Source organism: Oncorhynchus keta, chromosome 20 (genome assembly GCF_023373465.1).
Source record: "Oncorhynchus keta strain PuntledgeMale-10-30-2019 chromosome 20, Oket_V2, whole genome shotgun sequence".
In the NCBI taxonomy this organism is placed as follows: domain Eukaryota; kingdom Metazoa; phylum Chordata; class Actinopteri; order Salmoniformes; family Salmonidae; genus Oncorhynchus; species Oncorhynchus keta.
Genome location: NC_068440.1, coordinates 4,743,108 through 4,766,891, shown reverse-complemented (window position 1 = coordinate 4,766,891; position 23,784 = coordinate 4,743,108). Strand labels below are relative to the sequence as shown.

The 23,784-nt window shown below is 42.4% G+C and overlaps 1 protein-coding gene across 3 annotated transcripts in view; it reads left to right on the top strand.

Moving 5' to 3' along the window:
* Window positions 1-23,784, top strand: part of LOC118399190 (histone-lysine N-methyltransferase 2B-like) — a 65,487-nt gene that overhangs the window by 3,503 nt on the left and 38,200 nt on the right. The window contains exons 2-18 of one of the 3 annotated variants that reach the window (XM_035795058.2): window positions 8,776-8,842; window positions 9,043-10,620; window positions 13,800-13,999; window positions 14,318-14,395; window positions 14,671-14,827; window positions 14,988-15,234; window positions 15,377-15,438; window positions 16,091-16,363; window positions 16,727-16,818; window positions 18,404-18,796; window positions 18,977-19,090; window positions 19,315-19,461; window positions 19,557-19,649; window positions 20,885-21,002; window positions 21,808-21,921; window positions 22,330-22,514; window positions 22,709-22,813. In XM_035795058.2, coding sequence (XP_035650951.1) covers window positions 8,776-8,842; window positions 9,043-10,620; window positions 13,800-13,999; window positions 14,318-14,395; window positions 14,671-14,827; window positions 14,988-15,234; window positions 15,377-15,438; window positions 16,091-16,363; window positions 16,727-16,818; window positions 18,404-18,796; window positions 18,977-19,090; window positions 19,315-19,461; window positions 19,557-19,649; window positions 20,885-21,002; window positions 21,808-21,921; window positions 22,330-22,514; window positions 22,709-22,813 — 4,023 coding nt within the window. Of the gene's footprint in view, window positions 1-8,775; window positions 8,843-9,042; window positions 10,621-13,799; window positions 14,039-14,317; window positions 14,396-14,670; window positions 14,828-14,987; window positions 15,235-15,376; window positions 15,439-16,090; window positions 16,364-16,726; window positions 16,819-18,403; window positions 18,797-18,976; window positions 19,091-19,314; window positions 19,462-19,556; window positions 19,650-20,884; window positions 21,003-21,807; window positions 21,922-22,329; window positions 22,515-22,708; window positions 22,814-23,784 lie in introns of all 3 variants that reach the window. The other 2 variants (XM_035795057.2, XM_035795059.2) reach the window with 2 other exon arrangements.

The window sequence follows — 23,784 nt, the reverse complement described above, 5'->3', positions numbered from 1 at the left end:
ATTAACCTGTCAACAAACAGTTAAGTTGTTTCCAAACAGTAAAATGAAGTGTCCAACAGAAAATACTATTCGAGATCTGTATATAATGGCGAGATGCTTATGTTTCCATCCTAACAATTGGAGTCAGCCCACTGCGGGAAGGCAAGCGACAAGTTTAGACCCAAAATAAGCCCATATTAACATATTGGTCTTATTTTGGACATATTTTTGCGAAAGTGAAACCTCTCACTTTGCCACTTCCACACTGAATACGGTGCATGCATACAAGGACTGGAACTTTTTCATGAAGAGCTTAATGGAAACATGCAACAATAGCGAACTTATCATCCTACAGTTCAAAAGGCTATAGCCTATTATTGAACATGCAACTCCTGTAATGAAGTGGCTAATAAAACGTAATTTGCCAAAATGCAATTAGCGGAAGTAGGAAGAATGCACATTTTAATAGCATATAAAAGGGTTGACAGTGCTAAGTAAGAACTTAAACTCATAAAAACAGCAGTTATTTTCTGTGTTCATTGACAGTCTCTCGGTTCATGGTTTTAAACGTTTTGAAATCTCACAGTATCAACTTTGTGCTAGCTTTCTTTTACGGCTGCTATGTTACTGCAGACATGGTAGTCTAAGCCATCCGATTGGCCAGTGTTAGGCCTATTGTGCACTTGATTTGTTCTCTAGGCCTGCCGGGAAGGCCGAATTTGTTACTTCAGACACGTGAAATGGTTCAAAATGGGAACACTGAGCCTTTCCGGTGTGCAGTACAGCAGTGGCATGGTTTCTCTGACAGGGATGTATTCACTCTGATTCATTTATATTTTAGTCATTTAGCAGACGCTCTTATCCAGAGCGACTTAAAGGAGCAATTAGGGTTAAGTCGACATATTTCACTTAGCCAGCTCTGAAATTCGAACCAGCAACCTTTTGGTTATTGGTCCAATGCTCTTAACCGCTAGGCTACCTGCCACCCCTGAATTAAGAGGTTGACCGATTTATGATTTTTCAACGCCGATACCGATTATCGGAGGACCCAAAAAAGCCGATACAGATTAACCGAACAATTTTTATGTATATATTTGTTATAATTACAATTACAACAATACTGAATGAACAATGAGCACTTTTATTTTAACTTAATATAATACATCAATAAAATCAATTTAGTTTCAAATAAATAATGAAACATGTTAAATTTGGTTTAAATAATGCAAAAACAAAGTGTTGGAGAAGAAAGTAAAAGTGCAATATGTAAAAAGCTAATGTTTAAGTTCCTTGCTCAGAACCTGAGAACATATGAAAGCTGGTGGTTCCTTTTAACATGAGTCTTCAATAGGGTGTAGTTCTTATAGGACTATTTCTCTCTATACCATTTTGTATTTCATAGACCTTTGACTATTGGATGTTCTTATAGGTAATTTAGTATTGCCAGCCTAATCTCAGGAGTTGATAGGCTTGAAGTCATGAACATGGCTGTGCTTCAAGCATTGCGAAGAGCAGGAAAGTCCTGTTTGAATGAATGCTTACGAGCCTGCTGCTGCCTACCACCGCTCAGTCAGACTGCTCTATCAAATCATAGACTTAGTTATAATAAAATAAACACATTAATATGTTCAAATCTGTAAACTATCATTTCGAAAACAAAACGTTTATTTTTTCAGTGAAATACGGAACCGTTCCGTATTTTATCTAACGGATGGCATCCATAAGTCTAAATATTGCTGTTACATTGCACAACCTTCAATATTATGTCATAATACGTAGAATTCTGGCAAATTAATTTGCAACGATCCAGGCGGCCCTAACTGTTGCATATACCCTGACTCTGCGTGCAATGAGCGGAAGAGAAGTGACACAATTTCCCTAGTTTAATATTGCCTGCAAACATGAATTTATTTGAACTAAATATGCAGGTTTAAAAATATATACTTCTGTGTGTTGATTTTAAGAAAGGCATTGATGTTTATGGTTAGGTACGTTCGTGCAACGATTGTGCTTTTCTTCCAAATGCTCTTTTGTCAAATCATCCCCCGTTTGGCGAAGGTTGCTGTTTTTGTTAGAAAGTCTTCACAAAGTTCGCAACGATCCAGGCGGCCCAAACTGCTGCATATACCCTGACTCTGTTGCACAGAACGCAAGAGAAGTGACACAATTTCCCTAGTTAAAAGAAATTCATGTTAGCAGGCAATATGAACTAAATATGCAGGTTTAAAAAATATATACTTGTGTATTGATTTTAAGAAAGGCGTTGATGTTTATGGTTAGGTTCACATTACCTCAACGATAGTGCTTTTTTCGTGAACGCGCTTGTTAAATCACCCGGCACCGCATCAATTATATGCAACGCAGGACAAGCTGGATTAACTAGTAATATCATCAACCATGTGTAGTTAACTGGTGATAATGTTAAGATTGATTGTTTTTTATAAGATACGTTTAATGCTAGCTAGCACCTTACAAGAGCAGCAAGAAGCCAAGGTATATCAGGTAGTCAGCCTGTCACGCAGTCTTCTTGTGGATTGCAATGTAATCGTCCATGATCGGTGTCCCAAAATGCCGATTACTGATTTGTTATGAAAACTTGAAATCGTCCATTCCGATTAATCGGTCGACCTCTACACTGAATGAGATTTACCATTAGCAGAATGTAAAGATAGATGTGTGTGTAAAATATGTATGTGTGCCAAAACGCACCTGTGCACTCTCAGTGAAGTTTATATACTGGTTGGTAAATGTTTGCCTACATTAATTGATTTGTGTTAGATATGTTGCAACTTCTTCTTTAAAATGGCCTGCCTGGATTAATTTATATTTGTTACATTGTAACTATAGCAATTCACATGTTCGATTGATTGCTGAATGCTGACTATATTTATGTTCAGGAAACGTTATGTAGGCTTTTCACTGATTCAGAGGTATAGTTAGAGGAAACTCACCTTTCATTTATTAATGTACAGTACCAGTCAAAAGTTTGGACATACCTACTCATTCAAGTTTTTTAAATATATTTTTTATGACTATTTTCTACATTGCAGAATAATATGGAATCATGTAGTAACCAAAAAAGTTTTAAAGAAATCAAAATATTTTATATTTGAAAATTCAAAGTAGCCACCCACTTTGCCTACACTCTTGGCATTCTCTCAACCAGCTTCACCAGGAATGCTTATCCAAAAGTCTTGAAGGAGTTCCCACTTTTGCTGAGCACTTGTTGGCTGCTTTCCCTTCACTATGCGATCCAACTCATCCCAAACCATCTCAATTGGGTTGAGGTCGGATGACCGTGGAGGCCAGGTCATCTGATGCAGCACTCCATCACTCTCCTCCTTGGTCAAATAGCCCTTACAAAGCCTGGAGGTTTGTTGGGTCATTGTCCGGTAAAAAACAAATGATAGTCCTACTAAGCGTAAACCAGGTGGGATGGTGTATTGCTGCAGAATGCTGCGGTAGCCATGCTGGTTAAGTGTGCCTTGGATTCTAAATAAATCACTGACAGTGTCACCAGCTAAGCACCATCACACCTCCCCCTCCATGCTTCATGGTGGGAACCACACACGCAGAGATCATCCGTTCACCATCTCTGCGTCTCACAAAGACACGGGGGTTAAAACCAAAAATCTAAATTTTGGACTCATCGGACCATAGGACAGATTTCCACAAGTCTAATCTCCATTGCTCTTGTTTCTTTGCCCAATCAAGTCTCTTCTTGTTATTGGTGTCCTTTAGTAGTGGTTTCTTTGCAGCAATTTGACAATGAGGGCTTGATTCACGCAGTTGATATTGAGACCTGTCTGTTACTTGAACTCTGAAGCATTTATTTGGGCTGCGATCTGAGGTGCAGTGAATGCTAATAAACTTATCCTATGCAGCTGAGGTAACTCTGGGTCTTCCTTTCCTGTGGCGGTCTTCATGAGAGCCGGTTTCATCATAGTGCTTCATGGTTTTTGCAACTGCACTTGAAGAAACTTTCGAAGTTGTTGAAATTTTCCGGATTGATTGACCTTCATGTCGTAAAGTAATGATAGACTATTGTTTCTCTTTGCTTATTTGAGCTGCTGTTGCCATTAATATGGACTTGGTCTTTTACCAAATAGGTTTATCTATTGTATACCACCCCTATCTTGTCACAACACAACTGGTTGATTCAAATGCATTAAGAAGGAAAGAAATTCCACAAATTAACAAGACACATCTGTTAATTGAAATGCATTCCAGGTGACTACCTCATGAAGCTGGTTGAGAGAATTCCAAGTGTTTGCGAAGCTGTCATCAAGGCATAGGGTGGCTACTTGGAAGAATCTCAAATATAAAATATATTTCGATTTTTTTAAAAGCGTTTTTGGTTACTACATGTTTCCATGTGTTATTTCATAGTTTTGATGTCTTCACTATTATTCTACAATGTGGAAAATAGTAAAATAAGAATAACCTTTGGTACTGTATCTTAGGGAAGTGCAAACCTACTAATGTGTTGAGTTTGAACATTAAACTAAATAGTCTGAAGGAGAACCTTGAATCAGTCTTTTGCATGAATACAAATTTTAATGTGAGTAAATTTTCAGTAATGAACTAGATGAGTAACTTCCAACCTAATTGATGGGTATTTTAATTTATTGTACAAAAACTAAAGTGTGCAAATGGATAACATCATTGCAGCACAATAGCCAATAGGAGGAGCCAAAATACGACAGAGGATTTCATCACATTTTAAAGTCGGCTATTGGAACTTTTAACTCAATCAACATCAATATGTTATTTTATATTCACTCACAAATCTGGCATCACAATTTGTGTATATCAACACAATTGTTATTATGGCAAAGTTGAAGGAAATGAACAAAGTACGTTCAAGAAGATGAAACTAGCAAATTGATTGGAGAAGTGGAAATATCAGCAAGATGTATCCTATATTCATGTGCTCTTTTGGTCTACAATTTTGTGGTCATCCAGTGTAGTTTGTTGATGATAGGTTTGTAACCAGGGTTGCAAAGGGTCGGAAGCTTTCCGGTAAATTTCCGGAATTGTTCTGGAAATTTTCCATGTGAGGTTAAGCCCAGGAAGATAATTTTGCTTAAATTCATCCAAAATGTTTTTTAGTGGGATACACATAAGGAAATTCTAGGTCCTGTGGCATATTTTGGTTAAACTATCCCCAATTCTATGGAATTGCAACCCTCTGCTTGCACAGTGCACTCTTCCATTACATGTAAATGACATTGTTAACTTTTTTGTTTAAATAATTTTAACTACTTTCTGCTTGTTGTTTTTGTAAATTTAGCAGACGCTGATTGTCAAGATCTTGCACACTAATGAGATGCTTTTAATGAGATGTTAACTAGTAAATAGTATCCTACAGCTTTTTGCTCTTATCCAGAGCCCACACTACTGAGCCCAGGACTACATGCTTTCTCGTATGTTCCGATTACAAGTTTTACTGGGTGGGTGGTGAATATATTTTATATGACATACATGCATGGTTTTTGTTAACTAGTAAATAGTATCCTGAACACCAGCAAAGTTGTGTTTAAATAATTTGCCTAACGTAACACTTTCTGCTTGTTGTTTTTGCAACCATGTGGGTTTCTATACATATTTCATTTTAAAACATTTAACTGCTTAGCAATTTATATATATATATATTGATTATTATTTTACAGGAAAATGCTACGGGCACAATCTGATGTGTGGAGGCATTTCACTGCAGCTAATGTAGAAGGAAAAGCTGTGTACATTTGCAAGTACTGTGCCAAAATCATATGTCAAGAATGCAACAAAGATGCAGAATCATCTGGCCAAGTGCATAAAGTTCCCTCAGCGCTCACAACAAGCAACCTCTCACAAAAGTCCCTCTACTTCTATTTGAGGTGAAAATGATAAATCAGGCACCTTATCAATGGCAACAGCTCATGGTCCTCCTGGAATCAAAGGTTTTTTGACTCAATGGAGAGACGTAGTAAGAGAAATGCTGATGAATGTCTTGCTCGAGCTGTGAATGCAACTGGTTCACCTCGGATGCTCATAGGCAATGTGTATTGGAAGAGATTTCTGAATGTTCTTCTCCCATCATACATCCCTCCAACCAGACATGCTTTATCTACTCATTTACTGGATGCACAGTTCAACAGAGATGAAAGTCAATGTTCAATGAAAGTCAAGCAAATCATAGAGAAAGCAGACTGTATTGCAATCATCTCTGATGGGTGGTCGATTGTTTGTGGGCAAGGAATAATTAACTACATCTCCACCCCTCAACCAGTATTCTACAAGAGCACAGACAAGGGACAAGACACACCGGTCTCTTCATTGCAGATGAGCTGAAGGCAGTCATCTGTGGCCCAAGGTCATTGAAGGTATTTGCACTGGTGACAGACAATGCTGCAAACATGAAGGCGGCTTGGTCTAAAGTGGAGGAGTCCTGCCCTCACATCAATCACACCCATTGGCTGTGTTGCTCATGCATTGAATCTGCTCCTCAAGGACATAATGGAACTGAAAACAATGTATACACTCTACAAGAGAGCCAATTAAATGGTTAGGTATGTGAAGGGTCATCAAGTTATAGCAGCAATCTACCTCACCAAGCAAAGTGAGAAGAATGAGAGCACCACATTGAAGCTGCCCAGCAACACCCATGTCATCATGTTTGACAGTCTCTTGGAGGGGAAGGAGTTTCCAAGAAATGGCCAAATCAGTCTGCCGATATGGACAGCCCCATCAAGAGGATCCTCCTGGAAGATGTATTTTGGGAGAGAGTAGTAAGCAGCCTGAAACCAATAGCAGTAGCCATTCCACGGATTGATGGAGACAATGCCATCTTGCCTGATGTTCAGACTCTGCTTGCAGATGTAAGAGAAGAAATCCGTACTGCCCTGCCCACTTCACTGTTGCTCCAAGCAGAGAACACTACAGTACTGAAATACATCAAAAAGCATGAAGACTTCTGCCTGAAGCCCATACACGCAGCAGAGTACGTGTTGGACCCCAAGTATGCTGGCAAGGGAATCCTGTCTGGAGTAAAGATCAACAAGGCCTATGGTGTCATCACTACCGTGTCTTACCACCTTGTTCTGGATGAGGCAAGGTTCTTGGCACTCTGGCGAAGTTCACTTCCAAGCAAGGGCTTTGGGGTGGAGAAGCAATATGGCATTTGTGCCAACATATCTCATCAGCCACCTGGTGGAAGGGACTTTGGCAATCTGAGGCTCTTTCTGCTGTTGCCTCCATAATCCTCAAAATCCTACCAACATCAGCCGCCTCCGAGCGCAACTTGTCCTTGTTTGGGAACTCACACACCAAAGCACGCAACAGACTGACCAAAACAAGGGTTGAAAAATTGGTCGCCATCCGGTGAAATTTGAGGCCTTTTGAGCCTGACAACGAGCCATCCTCAGCAAGGTTGGACAGTGAAGATGAGGCCTCAGACTCTGATGTTTAAGAGGTGGACATTGAGGATGTCCAGGGAGAAGACATGGAAGCCTGAGAGGATGACAACCAAAGCTTTAGTTTCTCGACTTTCATTTTACAGATGTATGTTGAAAGCATTTTTTGGAGATGCGATGGATCTTTGGAGATCATTCAATATTCCCTTTTGTTGTTCCGTGAAATCATCCCATGTGAAGAGTCAACTCATTTAATTAAAGTTCAATTTGTAACTACATTTTTATTTCTATTGGAAGGATTTAATCATTTGCAAAAGTCTACTTTTGATAAGGTAAAAAGGTGTATGTTTCTGTCTCCATATGACATGGTAAATATATCCAATGCAAAAAACATCTACGTTTAAATGGTATTAATATTAATTTGCATATATTTCTGTGATTCCCATATTCCTTTTAATTCCCAAGGAAAGTTTCCACCTCTGAATGTTCCCCAAAATGTGCATCCCAATGGAGGGGGGTCCCTGATCCTAGATGTTTTGTGTTTACTGGCCCAGGTCCCCCTGTCAATTCATTATGATCTAAAAAGGCAAAACTGTTCGGAGATCAGCACTCCTACTCTGAGACGCTTTCTGAATACAGGCTGCAATAGGCAGCTCTGCATATAACTTTATACAAACTCAGCTAGTCATGCGAGTGTCTTGTCTTTTCACAAATATAGTTCCCTTTGTCACCCTGGTCTTTCTATATCCAATCCGATTTTACTTCCAGTAAAAAGGTAGTCTCCGGCCCCCATATCATCTTTGCAGTTTCTTTTGTCACACTTGACTGACTGCATAACTCTGGGACAGATTGCATGGTCGTAGGTTGCTCTCTCGGATAGTGAGATGCTAGCTAAATTTAGCCTATTAAGCTGATGCAGTTTTAGTCTAGATCCATTTTTGCCTTGTTATTTTTTATTGTTCCTTTTCTTACACATCCTCATCTTCCGGCAATGTGGAAAAATAGTATTCAGATCAGTATTTGTGAACATTGTACATTTCATGATGGTGTATGTTTTCTGTGGAAAGTAGAGTTTGATCAATGTTCACACTTTGCATTTGCAATATCCTAGACCTAATTGAAATTACACATTTGCACTTATACCCCACTACCTTTTTGAAGCCTGATCTCTCAAATCAGTTCAGTGTGACGGTTTGTAACCAGATATCAGCTGGGTTGCTGCCCATGGTTTCATCTGATTCCACCCCTTACCAACCCTGTGATGAGATCGAGTTGGCCTTCTGTAGTATACATGCGAAGTATTAAATTCTGGTTGTTATTATGTATTTTTTTGCTGAACACAGTGTGATGTGTGAACATTAAATAATGCATTGTGTTCCTACCCTGGGTTTTTGTGTTTTAGGATGAGGATTTCCCTGGGTTTGGGACTGAATACCGGCCAACACTCTCAGCACACAATATCTCTGAAAGTAAGTAGGCTAATGATGAACAATAATGTTAGATATCAATTGTGCTCTGGAATTCTCACATTTCCTAGCAGAAATATGCAGTAGCCTTCATGTTTGGGATTTATAGCTTTGGTAATATAATATTATAATATGCATCAACTTATTGTCTGACATTGGTCTAGTCGTATTAAGACACTTATCTTTCCCTGTCTTGTTTCTAGGCAGGCCTCTCCAATTATCATTTTTGAAGCCAGAAAATCCTCCCCCAGCTCCAGAACTTACAGCAAAGCTTGAGAAAAGTGGAGTGAAGGGCTCCAAAGAAGACCCTAAAGTTGGAGAGGGTCAGGAAGACGAAAACGCTGTGAAACCCAAAATAATTGCCAAACTGTCAGCCCAAGAAATGTCTCCCAGTTCTGGAATTAAATCTAGAGGAAAGCAGGCTACTGGGACAAAGGCCTCAGAAGGCAATGGCAGTGCAAAATCAAATGGTTCCAACAGGAAAAGGGGAAGGAAGGTGGTGGAATCGTCTTCAACAGCCAGAAAGAGGAACAGGCAAGACCAAACAACAAAGGTGGGCAGGGGAGGCTCAAGGTCCAGCACAGCCCGACCCCAAACCAGCAGAGACAAGCAGGGAAAACTGGTGTGGACCCTGACAGTGGTCAAGGGCAAAGGGAAGGCCTCCAAGAGCAAAGAGGCCAGGGAGGTAACAGCAGGCAAAACCGAATCAGACCAATCTGAGCCACAGATGTCTGGGAAGAGAAGAGGATCTCAGCAAGCCCAAACAGGCCAAACTGGTGTGGACCCTGACATTGGTCAAGGGCAAAGGGAAGCGCTGTCCCCTAAACCTGTGAATAAGCAGCAGCAGAGGAGGAGAGTGTCCAAGGGAACAGGGGAATCCCTTGAGGCTGGAGCTGGGATGGAGCAGAATCCAGCAATGTCACTGGAAAGAAAGAAACCAGCACAGTTTAAGCGCAAGTCCATATTTGGCCACAGGAGGAAGCCCGGGAATGTGGAGAGGCTTAGTACGCCAGAGTCTGTTGTGAAACGCTTTCGTCGTAAGTTTGTATTCTACACCTACGTGCCAGAGTACCTCCCAGACCCAGTGAAGCAGGAGGGAAATGAGCAGCAGCCGCAGGGGGAGAGCACTAGGACAGAGGGCGAGCCTCTCCTGTCCCCTGGAGAGCTCGAGCAGGGAGCCAGCAGTAACTTCTCCTCGCCTGTGGTGAGCGCCAGATCTTCACGTGTCATCAAGGCACCCAAGAGGTTCCTCAATGACGAGATAATATCCTGGCCCAGGAGCTCCCTGAAAAAGAATAGCCAAGGCAAGGTGAAGGAGGAGGATTCCATGAGCCTATCTTTCAATGATGACATTGACCACTTGTCTCGAACTCCAGGTCAAAATGAGTTCAAACCTAAAGTTTCGGGCTCAACTGGTAAAAAAACACTTCAGACCAGCCTGTCCTCAACCCTGTCTGTGAAGGACCCGACGCTCAGCCCAGGCTCATCCCACCTCGAGGTCTACGAGAGACTCAAGAAGCTGACCCTCAGCCTGGCCCAGAAGAAGAAAGGCCTTGGTGCTGCTGAGGGTGAAACGGCAGAAGAAGAAGAAGCCCAGGAGGACCGGAGTTTGACCTCGCCGGTTAGGAAGAGAGGGAGGTCCAAGCTGAAAATGGAGGACCTCAACTCTCCCGGGGTTGTGAGGAAGCTGGCTGTGCAGGTCCGTAATGCTGCCGCTGCATCCCAGGCTGCATCATCTGTGACTATGGAGGAGGCAGCAAACGACACAGAACATTTCCAAGGTAAGGCATTTTGTGTGCTCCGTTTACATACAGTTGAAATCGGAAGTTTACATACACTTAGGTTGGAGTCATTAAAACTAGTTTTTCAACCACTCCACAAATGTCTTGTTAACAAACTATAGTTTAGCTAAGTCGGTTAGGATATCTACTTTGTGCATGACACAAGTAATTTTTCCAACAATTGTTTACAGACAGCGAATTAGTGAAATAATCTATCACCATTCCAGTGGGTCATAAGTTTACATTCACTAAGTTGACTGTGCCTTTAAACCGCTTAGAAAATTCCAGAAAATGGTTTCATAGCTTTAGAAGCTTTTGATAGGCTAATTGACATAATTTGAGTCAATTGGAGGTGTACCTGTGGATGTATTTCAAGTCCTACCTTCAAACTCGGTGCCTCTTTGCTTGACATCATGGGATCATCAAAAGAAATCAGTCAAGTACTCAGAAAGATAATTGTAGACTTCCACAAATCTGGTTAATCCTTGGGAGCAATTTCCAAACGCCTGAAGGTACCACGTTCATATGTACAAACAATAGTACGCAAGTATAAAGACCATGGGACCACACAGCCACCATACCGCTCAGGAAGGAGACACGTTCTGTCCCCTAATCAAATCCCAGAACAACAGCAAAGGATCTTGTGAAGATGCTAGAGGAAACAGGTACAAAAGTATCTATATCCACAGTAAAACTAGTCTTATATCGACATAACCTGAAGTGCCCAAAACTGCTTAAGCCTGAACTGCTCCAAAACCGCTTTAAAAAAGCCAGACTAAAAAAGCCAGACTACAGTTTGCAACTGCACATGGGGACAAAGATTGTACTTTTTGGAGAAATGTCCTCTGGTCTAGAACTGTTTGGCCATAATGACCATCGTTATGTTTGGAGGAAAAAGGGGGAGGCTTGCAAGCCGAAGTACACCGTCCCAACCATGAAGCACGGTGGTGGCAGCATCATGTTGTGGGTGTGCTTTGCTGCAGGAGGGACTGGTGCACTTCACAAAATAGATGGCTTCATAAGGAAGGACAATTATGTGGATATATTGAAGCAATGTCTCAAGACATTAGTCAGGAAGTTAAAGCTTGGTCGCAAATTGTCCATCTGGAAGACCAATGACCCCAAGCATACTTCCAAAGGCTTACGGACAACAAAGTCAAGGTATTCGAGTGGCCATCACAAAGCCCTGACCTCAATCCCATAGATCATTTGTGGGAAGAACTGAAAAAGCTTGTGCTAGCAAGGAGGCCTTACCAACCTGACTCAGTTACACCAGCTCTGTCTGGAGGAATGGGACTAAATTCACCCAACTTATTGTGGGAAGCTGGTGGAAGGCTACCGTAAACGTTTGACCCAAGTCGAACAATTTAAAGGCAATGCTACCAAATACTAATTGAGTGTTTGTAAACTTCTGACCCACTGGGAATGTGATGAAAGAAATAAAAGCTGAAATAAATCATTCTCTCTACTATTATTCTGACAGTTCACATTCTTAAAATAAAGTGGTGATCCTAACTGACCTAAGACTCGGAATTTTTACGAGGATTAAATATCAGAAATTGTGAAACTGAGTTTAAATGTATTTGGCTAAAGTTTATGTAAACTTCTGACTTAAACTGTGTGTGTGTGTAATATATATTTTGCTTAATGGATATTTAGGAACTAACTGTTTCTTTATTCCAGAAAATGATTTGGGCTTTTGTGATAAAAGTATTATTCTTCGATGTTTTAGTGCATTTAGGAAACATTTTACCATAGGTTTGAGCATGCTTCTTATGCCCGGGCGGTGTGTTTGGGATCATTGTCATGCTGAAAGACCCAGCCACGTTTTCACTCAAAATCTCACGATACATGGCCCCATTCATTCTTTCCTTTACACGGATCAGTCGTCCTGGTCCCTTTGCAGAAAAACAGCCCCAAAGCATGATGTTTCCACCCCCATGCTTCACAGTAGGTATGGTGTTCTTTGGATTCAACTCAGCATTCTTTGTCCTCCAAACACGACTAGTTGAGTTTTTACCAAAAAGTTATATTTTGGTTTCATCTGACCATATGACATTCTCCCAATCTTCTTCTGGATCATCCAAATGCTCTCTAGCAAACTTCAGACGGGCCTGGACATGTACTGGCTTAAGCAGGGGGACACGTCTGGCACTGCAGGATTTGAGTCCTTGGCGGCGTAGTGTGTTACTGATGGTAGGCTTTGTTACTTTGGTCCCAGCTCTCTGCAGGTCATTCACTAGGTCCCCCCGTGTGGTTCTGGGATTTTTGCTCACCGTTCTTGTGATCATTTTGACCCCACGGGGTGAGATCTTGCGTGGAGCCCCAGATCGAGGGAGATTATCAGTGGTCTTGTATGCCTTTCCTAATAATTGCTCCCACAGTCGATTTCTTCAAACCAAGCTGCTTACCTATTGCAGATTCAGTCTTCCCAGCCTGGTGCAGGTCTACAATTTTGTTTCTGGTGTCCTTTGACAGCTCTTTGATCTTGGCCATAGTGGAGTTTGGAGTGTGACTGTTTGTGGTTGTGGACAGGTGTCTTTTATACTGATAAAAAGTTCAAACAGGTTCCATTAATACAGGTACCGAGTGGAGGACAGAGGAGCCTCTTAAAGAAGAAGTTATAGATCTGTGAGAGCCAGAGATCTTGCTTGTTTGTAGGTGACCAAATAATTATTTTCCACTAATTTTCAGAAAAAATCCTACAATGTGATATTCTGGATTTTTTTTCTCATTTTGTCTGTCATAGTTGAAGTGTACCTATGATGAAAATTACAGGCCTCTTTCATCTTTTTAAGTGGGAGAACTTGCACAATTGGTGGCTGACTAAATACTTTTTTGCCCCATTGTATATATTAAGAGGTGTCAGAAGAAGGCCCCCAAAAAAGTACCTTGACTCACCTGTACCCCTGCACATTGACTCGCTGCCATATGTTGCCTCATTATTGTTATATAATTTTATGGTAACTTTATTTATTTATTAAATATTTTCTTAGCTCTATTTCTTTAACTTCATTGTTGATTAAGGGCTTGTAGTAAGTAAGCATTTCACGGTAAGGTCTACTACACCTGTTGTATTTGGCGCATGTGACAAATACAATTTGATATACAGGCTGTCTCAAGTTTGACACAGTCAGCCTTTTGGAAGTTAGTGACAGTTGACTGATTCTTCTCCCCAGGAGCAGAGTCCGCACCTGAAGGAGTTTACGAAGGAGTGAGCCAGGCTAATGTGGGTGATGATGGGGTCGTGGTGGAACAGGGGGGCACCAGCCATCGTATCAACCTCACCGGCACCAACAAGAGGATGTTCCATCTGCTGAAGAGGGCCAAGGTTCAGCTCATTAAGATCGACCAGCTGAAGAGAGCCAAGCTGCAACTGGTAAAGATTGACCAGCAAAGGCCGATGAAGTCATCACAGGTCAGAATCGGTGACCTTGATTGACCCTGTCTGCATCCCAAATGGCACACACTTCCCTGTGGTGTGCCCCTTTGGTTAAAAGTAGTGCACAACATAGGGAATAGGGTTCCATTTTGGGCGCTACCATTGATTTACCCTGAATTAGCAGGGCTGTTGGTAACAGTTGAATGTCGGCTTACAGTGTATGAATTTGGCATAGATTTGTTGGATTAAAACCAACTTCAATTATTAGGCGGTTTCATTAATATAATTTAACTTTTATACCCTTGTTTCTTTCAGCTCCTGTCTGGATCTGTAAAACTCAGTCCCAGAGATTTAAGAGTTGGAGGGGGGAGGAGGATAGGAGGCTCTGCTCAGGTGAGCCCCTGTTTCTTGACCCTGGCTGTGTTTTTGTCTTTGTCTGTGTCCATCTCTTTTCTTTTCTTCTCTGTTTTTAGATTTTGTGGTTTAACATTTCTGTATTGTTGATGTTTATAGTACCGTGTTTTGTTAGTGGCCTGTCTAAGGTTTCTCTTGAAAATGCTTAGGCCATTTGTGCGGTGGCTGCATTTTGGTGTCTGTCTTTTAGAGTGGAGTTTCATTGTAATAGTTTAATTTATGACCGTGTTCCCCGCATAATCCTGTTCCCATAGGACCAGCTCCTTGGTGGTCCACGCATCAAGCACGTCTGTCGGGCAGCAGCGGTGGCGTTGGGGCAACCCCGTGCCATGGTGCCTGACGATATCCCCAGGCTTAGCGCTCTGCCCCTCCATGAGAGAGAGGGCATCACCACCTCACCAGCTGTAGAAGGTAACCTTTATGTTTATGAAGCACACTGCTAAGAACTGTAGTTTCCACTTGTTTTCTTTTTCTGGTGTTTAGCTTTCTGTCGATTTCAGGTATGTGACCTAAGCTTAACAAATCATTTTTTAATCTCTCCCACGCTCTCTCATGCTCTCTTTGTTTTTAGACATTGCTGATGACCCCTCTGATCAGGAAATCGAGCACACTCAGGAGCACAAGAGGACAAGACAGAAGCACAAGTACAGCAAGCAGCGCAAGTTAAAGAGGAACTATAGCGAGGTTGGTCCTGGGGGTCGTGCCACCCGCTGTGGGTCCTGCCAGGGCTGCCTCCATGAGGGCGACTGCGGCACCTGCTTCAACTGCCTGGACAAGCCCAAGTTTGGAGGGCCCAACACCAGACGCCAGTGTTGTGTGTAAGTGCTCCTACTTTTCATCCACTATTATTCATCTACTCATGGACAAACACACACTGTATTTTCTTCTTGGTTGTTTTGTGTACAAATTGAACATGATACCCATTTTAAAATGTTAATAAATATTTCCCTGTGCCACCAGGTTAAAGCGATGTGTTCGGATTGAGGCGAGGAAAGTAAAGCGTGGCATGAAGGCATTCACAGGTTTGTTGGAGTTGTGTTTAATATATCTGTATTTATATAATTTTACATTTGAGTCATTTAGCAGACTCTTGTCCAGAGCATCTTACAATTGGTGCATTCATCTTAAGATGGCTAGGTGAGACGACAACATCACAATCGTATCAAGTACATTTTTCATCAACAACGTATTTCAAAGTCAGTGTTAGTAGGACAAGCCAAGTGCCTTTTTTCAGGATGGGGGCTCTTTTAAAAAAAAATGTAATGTGCTCTTCAAAGAGGCAGGATGATTTCGGAAGATTGGGAGGGACACCGCTGTCCTGACTTTAGGGGAAGCGTTGGGGTGCTAGGAAAGAGAAGAGCTTTGACTGGGCTGAGCGGGAGCTGCCCTGCTATAGGTGGAGGAACGGAGTGCATGGGTTGGGATGTAGGTTTTGAGCATAGCCTGAAGGTAAGGAGGGCCAGTTCCCCTGGCTGCTCCGTTGGCAAGCACCAGGGTCTCGAAGACTTCAACTGGAAGCCAGTGGATCAATTACTAATGACTACAAGCCACTTGTGTGTTTTTGCTGTTATTACCAATTACATTGACACCTTTAACCGAAAACCACCTGCCTCATGGCCCAAAAATTCAGCCAATGATTTCAGTGTTACCATTGGGCTTCAATTTGTTGTCCAGTCCTTTCAAGGCGGCGACGCAGGTCATCAGCCAATGTGTTTAAGTCCAATGATGACGAGGGGTCGGTGTCCTGGGAGGAGGGAGAGGCAGAGGAGGGGTTGGACCCGGCAACCCCTGGAGACTGCCTGAGCCTTTCCACCAGAAAGCAGCCAAGGCGGAACGTGACACCTCGCTCCTACAGCAGCCTGCTGAAGTCCGACTCGGACGAGGACATGGGCGGAAAAGCAGCAGTCAAGAGTCCTGTAAAGAATCCTGTCGCCCCAAGCAACCAAGGTAATGCCGTACACAGGGATAGGAGCCTTAGTGTATGATGACAGTATAGGTCCATGCATATTTGTGCCTCACCTTTTGAGTTGCATCACAACACGGATCCATTGAACTCCATCTTTGAAATGGAGTGATTTGACAGATAGTTGAAGGATTTATAGCCTTTAGTCAGGCGGATCAGAAGAAAAGGGGTGGATGTTAGTGACCATAGTGATTTCGAGATTGAGGATGACTGTGTTTTGAGGATAGACTTGCAGGTCAGAAATGGCAAAATACCATTGAGTGGTTTCAGGGTATTGTTTGAGTAGAGAGTTTATGTTTTAAAACACATTTGCTCTCTGACTGATTCTGCTCCCTCTGATCTCCTAGCTCCAGAGGAGGGCCCAGTGCCCAGTGAAGTTGTAAGGCACCGCAGACCCGGGCCACCCAAAGGACTGCTGGGCCGACGCAGAGCCGACAAGGTAATTACCCGTAGAACTGTCTCTGCCTGACATTACTCATGTGAGTGAGTTGATTAACTGATCAGTCTCTCACACTCTAACCTCGTCCTCTGTGTGCAGGAGTGAGCAGCTCCAATAACCACTTCCATCAAAATGCACAATCAAATGTGCACTGTTTATTTTCTAGTGTGGTCCCCTTCTTTTTGGTGCTGAAGCTTAAAATGTCTGATGTTGGGAAAAGCTTTCACATTAATCGCCGACGCATGCATTATACCTTCATTCAAAAACCTCTGGATCCTCTGCAATCGTGCTTAATTTTTCTGGAATTTAATCGTCTGGAATCCAAAGATGCCGTGACTCAATGTTTCTTTTGACAGGCATGATCTCGCTCATTCTCACCCACTCACAGTTTACTGTGGGTAATGGGTCCTCTTTCTGGTTTGACTAGGCAATGCTTTAACAATGATTAGCTTATCTAACCCTCTCTTACCTCCTCTCACAGTTAACTACTGTGGTAATGGGTCCTCTTTCTTTCTTTCTTTCTGCTTTGACTAGGCATGCTTTAACAATGATTAGCTTATCTAACCCTCTCTTACCTCCTCACAGTTAACTACTGTGGTAATGGGTCCTCTTTCTTTCTTTCTGCTTTGACTAGGCATGCTTTAACAATGATTAGCTTATCTAACCCTCTCTTACCTCCTCACAGTTAACTACTGTGGTAATGGGTCCTCTTTCTTTCTTTCTGCTTTGACTAGGCATGCTTTAACAATGATTAGCTTATCTAACCCTCTCTTACCGCCTCACAGTTAACTACTGTGGTAATGGGTCCTCTTTCTTTCTTTCTGCTTTGACTAGGCATGCTTTAACAATGATTAGCTTATCTAACCCTCTCTTACCTCCTCACAGTTAACTACTGTGGTAATGGGTCCTCTTTCTTTCTTTCTGCTTTGACTAGGCATGCTTTAACAATGATTAGCTTATCTAGGCATGCTTTAACAATGATTAGCTCTAACCTCTCTTACCTGCTTTGACCTCACAGTTAACTACTGTGGTAATGGGTCCTCTTTCTTTCTTTCTGCTTTGACTAGGCATGCTTTAACAATGATTAGCTTATCTAACCCTCTCTTACCGCCTCACAGTTAACTACTGTGGTAATGGGTCCTCTTTCTTTCTTTCTGCTTTGACTAGGCATGCTTTAACAATGATTAGCTTATCTAACCCTCTCTTACCGCCTCACAGTTAACTACTGTGGTAATGGGTCCTCTTTCTTTCTTTCTGCTTTGACTAGGCATGCTTTAACAATGATTAGCTTATCTAACCCTCTCTTACCTCCTCACAGTTAACTACTGTGGTAATGGGTCCTCTTTCTTTCTTTCTGCTTTGACTAGGCATGCTTTAACAATGATTAGCTTATCTAACCCTCTCTTACCTCCTCTCCTTCACTCCTCCTAGCTAGACTTTTCTCTCAAAGCCAAAGGTAGTTTTGGTGGCTCTCCTCTTTCCTCTACCTTGCTGCCGCTACCCGCCACCTAGCATGTGACCGTGGTCGTGCTGTAACGCTGGTCCCCCTCTTTTGCTTAAGCATTCCCCCCCTTCACATGCACAGGGGAGCAACTCAGAGGAGCACCATCCAGGGCTGCTGGTCACAGAGAGCCACATAACAAGGAGCCCCAGCGAGCCGTGCCCACCCAGGATCCCACCGTTGCGGTTACAGTGGCGACTGCAGGTGCAGCTGCAACGGTTGCCCCCATTTGTGGTGCAGTCGGTCATGCAGGAGGAGGAGGAGGAGCCAGAGGAGGAGTCTTCACAGGAAGAGGAGGAGACTATTGTTAAAGAGGCTGTGCTGCAACATAATCCCAGAATTGATCCCCACTATGTCCTTCGTTCCCAGAACGCTGCAGAACACACACCAACTAACATCCTCGCCACGCTAATCAACGGACTCCCCCAAAAGGGCCACTTGAAGACCGGGATGCACAGGATCCGCGTAGACTTTAAGGTGAGGGTCTCTCTCATTCAGATTATTTTATTGGTTTGAAATACCATTTGTAAATATTGCCAAAGCAGTATAGTGGTATAGCATTTCATTAAATACAGTACTTGCTTTCTATCTCCCTCCCATACAAACATTCATTAAGTCACACCATTATTGTGTTTCTTTGTCTCGTCTTTCTCCCAGGAGGACTGTGCCGTCCAGAACGTGTGGTTGATGGGCGGTCTGAGTATCCTCACCTCCATCCCAGTCACCCCTCATCCTGTCTGCCTGCTCTGTGCCAGCAAAGGACACCATGAGGTAACCGTGGAAATGCATTTACAGAATATTCTGTCCCGGTGTTTGCCATATTGTCATTAGAATAATTACATTTCATTGTAGATAAGTATTACTGTTTTGAGGAAAACTAGGAGGCTGCGTAGGCTTAATGAAGAGCTACCCTGGGTTATCTGGAAAACAGTAGGTTTTCTGCAATATGTGTTCTCCTGATGCTGACTGCCTTCTGCCTTACCACCTCCCCTCAGATGATCTACTGCCAGGTGTGCTGCGAACCCTTCCACAGCTTCTGCCTCTGGCCTGAAGAGCGACCCCAGGAGGAGAACAAAGAGAACTGGTGCTGCCGCCGCTGCAAGTTCTGCCATGTGTGCGGCCGCAAGCACAAGAACAACAAGGTGTGCATGTCGGCAGGATCCTCAAAAGTGAATTGAGATTTGATAGTGTTTTCACCCCAACTTTCACATTTTAAATGTACTGCTTCTTCCTTTAGCCTGTGTTGCAGTGCAGGAGGTGTCAGAACTGCTACCACCCCTCCTGTCTGGGACCCACCTACCCAAAGCCCATCAACTGTAACATGCCCTGGGTAAGTACCAGGAATGTATTATTTATATTTCTGTTTAACTTTTTCTTCTCTCTTATCCCCATTCTGATTTACGACCATGTTTTTAACCTCTCCATGGGGTGTGTGAAGCTACCGTCCCACCTGGCCAACATCCAGTGAAATTGCAGAGCGCCAAATTCAAAACAGAAATACTCATAAAAATTCATAAAACATACAAGTGTTATACATCGGTTTAAATATGAACTTCTTGTTAATCCAACCACAGTGTCAGATTTCAAAAAGGCTTTATGCCGAAAGCATACCATGCGATTATCTGAGAACAGCGCCCAGCAGACAAATCATTACAAACAGTTACCAGCCAAGTAGAGGAGTTACACAAGTCAGTAATAGTGATAAAATGAATCGCATACCTTTGATGATCTTCATATGGTTGCACTCACAGGACTCCCATTTACCCAATAAATGTTTGTTTTGTTCGATAACGTGCCTCTTTATATCCAAAAACCTAATTGTTGTTCATATTTTGTTCAGTAATCCACAGGCTCAAAGGCAGTCACAACAGACAGACGAAAAATCTGAAAAGTATCAGTAAAGTTCGTAGAAAAGTGTCAAACGATATTTAGAATCAATCCTCAGGTTGTTTTTAGTTATAATAATCGATAACATTTCAACCGGACAAAAGCTTTGTCAATATAAAAGGAAAAGAAAGGTGTGCTCTCAGTTGCGCACATGAAAAACCTCTGGGACAGTGAATGGTCCACTCATTCTGACTGGTCCATCATTTTTCAGAATACAAGCCTGAAACAAGTTCTAAAGACTGTTGACATCTAGTGGGAGGCATAGGAAGTGCAATTTGAGTCCTAAGTCAATGGATACTGTAATGGCATTCAATAGAAAACTACGAAAATAAATCTACCCAGGAAGTGAGATTTTTTCTCTCAGGATTTTTGCCTGCTGTATCAGTTATGTTATACTCACAGATATTATTTGAACAGTTTTGGAAACTTTAGAGTGTTTTCTATCCAAATATAATTATATGCATATCCTAGCTTCTGGGCTAGGATTATTTTGGAATGAAGTACCTTGCTCAAGGGTACAACAATGGTGGATATGCTAGTAATGATCTGAAACCAGCAACCCTCAGTTCTTAGCCAATTCAGTTCCCACTTTTCTTCGCCCTACCCTGGACTTGAACCAGCGACCTTCCGGATACTTGTCCATCTCTCTAACCTTTGGGCTACCTGCCCCCGTCCCAGGTGTGTATGACGTGTATCCGGTGTAAGAGCTGTGGAGTGACCCCAGGGAAGACCTGGGACATGGCCTGGAACCACGAGCAGGACCTCTGTCCCGACTGCAGCACCCTCCACCTCAAAGGTAGGACCTCAGCGAAACATTACAATCTGTGTATTACTAGTAAGACGTGATGTGGCATTAACCAGAATATTACATATGAGACAAAAATGTTCACCTGGCCCTTTAAGGGCAGGATGTTACCATGGTAACGTGACTTGTTCGTACCTGTGAGATTGAGTCTGGCTAGTAGAATCGCTGCCTTCTCTTACCAAGCAGTTGAAACTCAAACATTGAAAAACAACCTAGCTTGTGAACAAAACATTGTACATTTCCAAGAAACACTTCATTAGACTTTCATTTCAAGTAAATTAGAACTACTTTTATGCCTGGCAACAGCGCTTCTAAAAATGAATCTTTCACTCTGCTCTTCACGTGCGCATAGCCCCCCAGTCAGGCGGGGTTGCAGCACCAGGTGGGATAGGTTATATAGGATTCGTAGTCCTTTGACTGTGTGTGATAATTTTACCAGCTATGGAAAAAATATAGAATAATCACCTAGCAGCATTTATTTTACTATAAATGTGATCATACTGGACTATTTTTATTTACAAATGTGTCCTGAAATGCTTGCGCTGTCGAGCCCTGACCAGCCGCCAACATGGCTGGTGATATAGACATCTTTACCCGCCAATGACAAAAATCGACCCGCAGCTGGTGGGTGTTAATTTCATCCCCTGACTGTATAGACAAACTCCAGGAACAGTCCAAGAAGACCTGGATGAGAGCAGTTGTATAGCTGGACTGATACTTTGTCAGGACCTTCTTGTCACGTATTTGTTTAATTTAACCATTGATTACTGTCGTACATCTGATTTTGTTTTACAAGGGAACTTCTGCACTATCTGCTCCAAGTGTTACGAGGAGAACGACCACAACAGCCAGATGATGGAGTGCTCCAGGTGTAGCCACTGGGTACATTCTAAATGTGAAGGACTCTCTGGTGAGTGGGGACTAATATTTCTGCCTCAGGACTGTCTTTATCAAGGGGATGTACAGCAGGGGTGGCCAACACTCATCTTAGAGGGTTTCTGGTTGGTATGCAGTCTTTTGCTTCAGCCCACACACACACACACACACACACACACACACACACACACACACACACACACACCTGATCCAGCTATCACACACACTTGACCCAGAATCAGGTGTGTTAGAGATAAGCCTGCAACAAAATCCTGCAAGAGGGTAGCTCTCTACGCAAAGGGGTGACCACCGCTGTTAACAGTATGTAGGGGAAGATGCCACCTCAATCAAAATATAGGCCCTAACTTGAGGGATCAGAACAACTCTCTCACTATAAATCCACTCCATGACATTGAAATTCTTTCTCTCTTCTGTCTGTCAGATGACCTATATGAGATCATGTCCAGCCTGTCAGAGAGCGTAGTGTACTCCTGTACACCCTGCAGCCAATCACAGCCCAGCTCCTGGAAGGGTGAGCTGAAAGACAGGCTGAGGGCGGGGCTAGAGAAGGTGCTGGCCAACCTTCTTTCTGACTCCTCTGCCCAGCACCTGATCACCTGCAGGGAGGTACGGACTGCCTCCATCACAGTAGAGACATCAAATAGTCACAAGTCAGACTTAATCTCTCAGTTTCGCAGCATGGTTTTGCTCTGTATCCAAAAACAACTAAAATGTTTAGACTGTCTTATCTATTGTATATCCCTCAACACGGACCCTCTGACAGCACTCTCCATGTACTATTCTGTTTTTTCCCCCTGTAGTGTGAGGAATCCACAGAACCAGATGCTTTCAGGGACAAACACCAGCCCATCTGCGACCTGCATGCTGTGGGTCAAAAATTTGAAGGGCACCAGTACACTTCACTGGTGAGATACCTCAATCCTTTTTAAACATTTGAATTATGCCACATGAAAACTATTTAGAGGTGGTCTATTTTGCTCTCAGGGCATTAATATTCTACTGTGAATCATGTATGTATTTCAGACCACATTCTGGTCACTTTCTACAGTCAGAGCCTTCAGAAAGTTTTCACACTCCTTTACTTTTTCCACATTTTGTTGTTACAGCCTGAATTGACCATTTATTAAATATAGCTTTTGTGTCACTAATCTACACACAAATCCACATAATGTCAAAGTGGAATTTTGTTTGTAGAAAACTCTAGAAATGATTAAATAATTAAAAATCGGAAATGTTTTGAGTCAATAAGTATTGACTTTGTTATTGCAAGCCTAAATAAGTTCAGGAGTAAAAATGTGCTTAACAAATCACATAAGTTGCATGGACTCATTCCGTGTTCAATAATAGTGGTTAACATGATTTTACCCCAAACACATCTGTAAGGTCTCTCAATCGAGTAGTGAATTTAAAGCACAGATTCAACCACAAAGACCAGGGAGGTGTTATGTTTTAAATGAACAGAGTAAAAACTCACGGACGATTGTTAAAGCTCAAACCAAATTTATTCCCCCAAAAAGGGTCAGACAGCTGATCAGACAAAGACATGTTTTCACCAGCACAAGTGTGTGTATATATATACCCCAATTTGGGTTCCGTCTCCTCCTTCCCTCTAAACATTACCTCTTTATTGCTAGGCAGGAAGTTAAGTGGTGTGGGCAGTAAACTGTTCCTTCTCCCTTAATCTGACCAGATCTCAGCCCCCATTCCTCACTAATCCATGTCTCTCCATCCTTATCAGTGTCTGACTGAAACCATGTGATTACCTTTCCTTTTTTTCAGTGCATTCCAAGCTTAATTTCCTCCACCATATACATTCCTCCTACAGATAACCATTCATTTCTGGTGTAGAAACCACACTATGGCACTCTTAATTTCC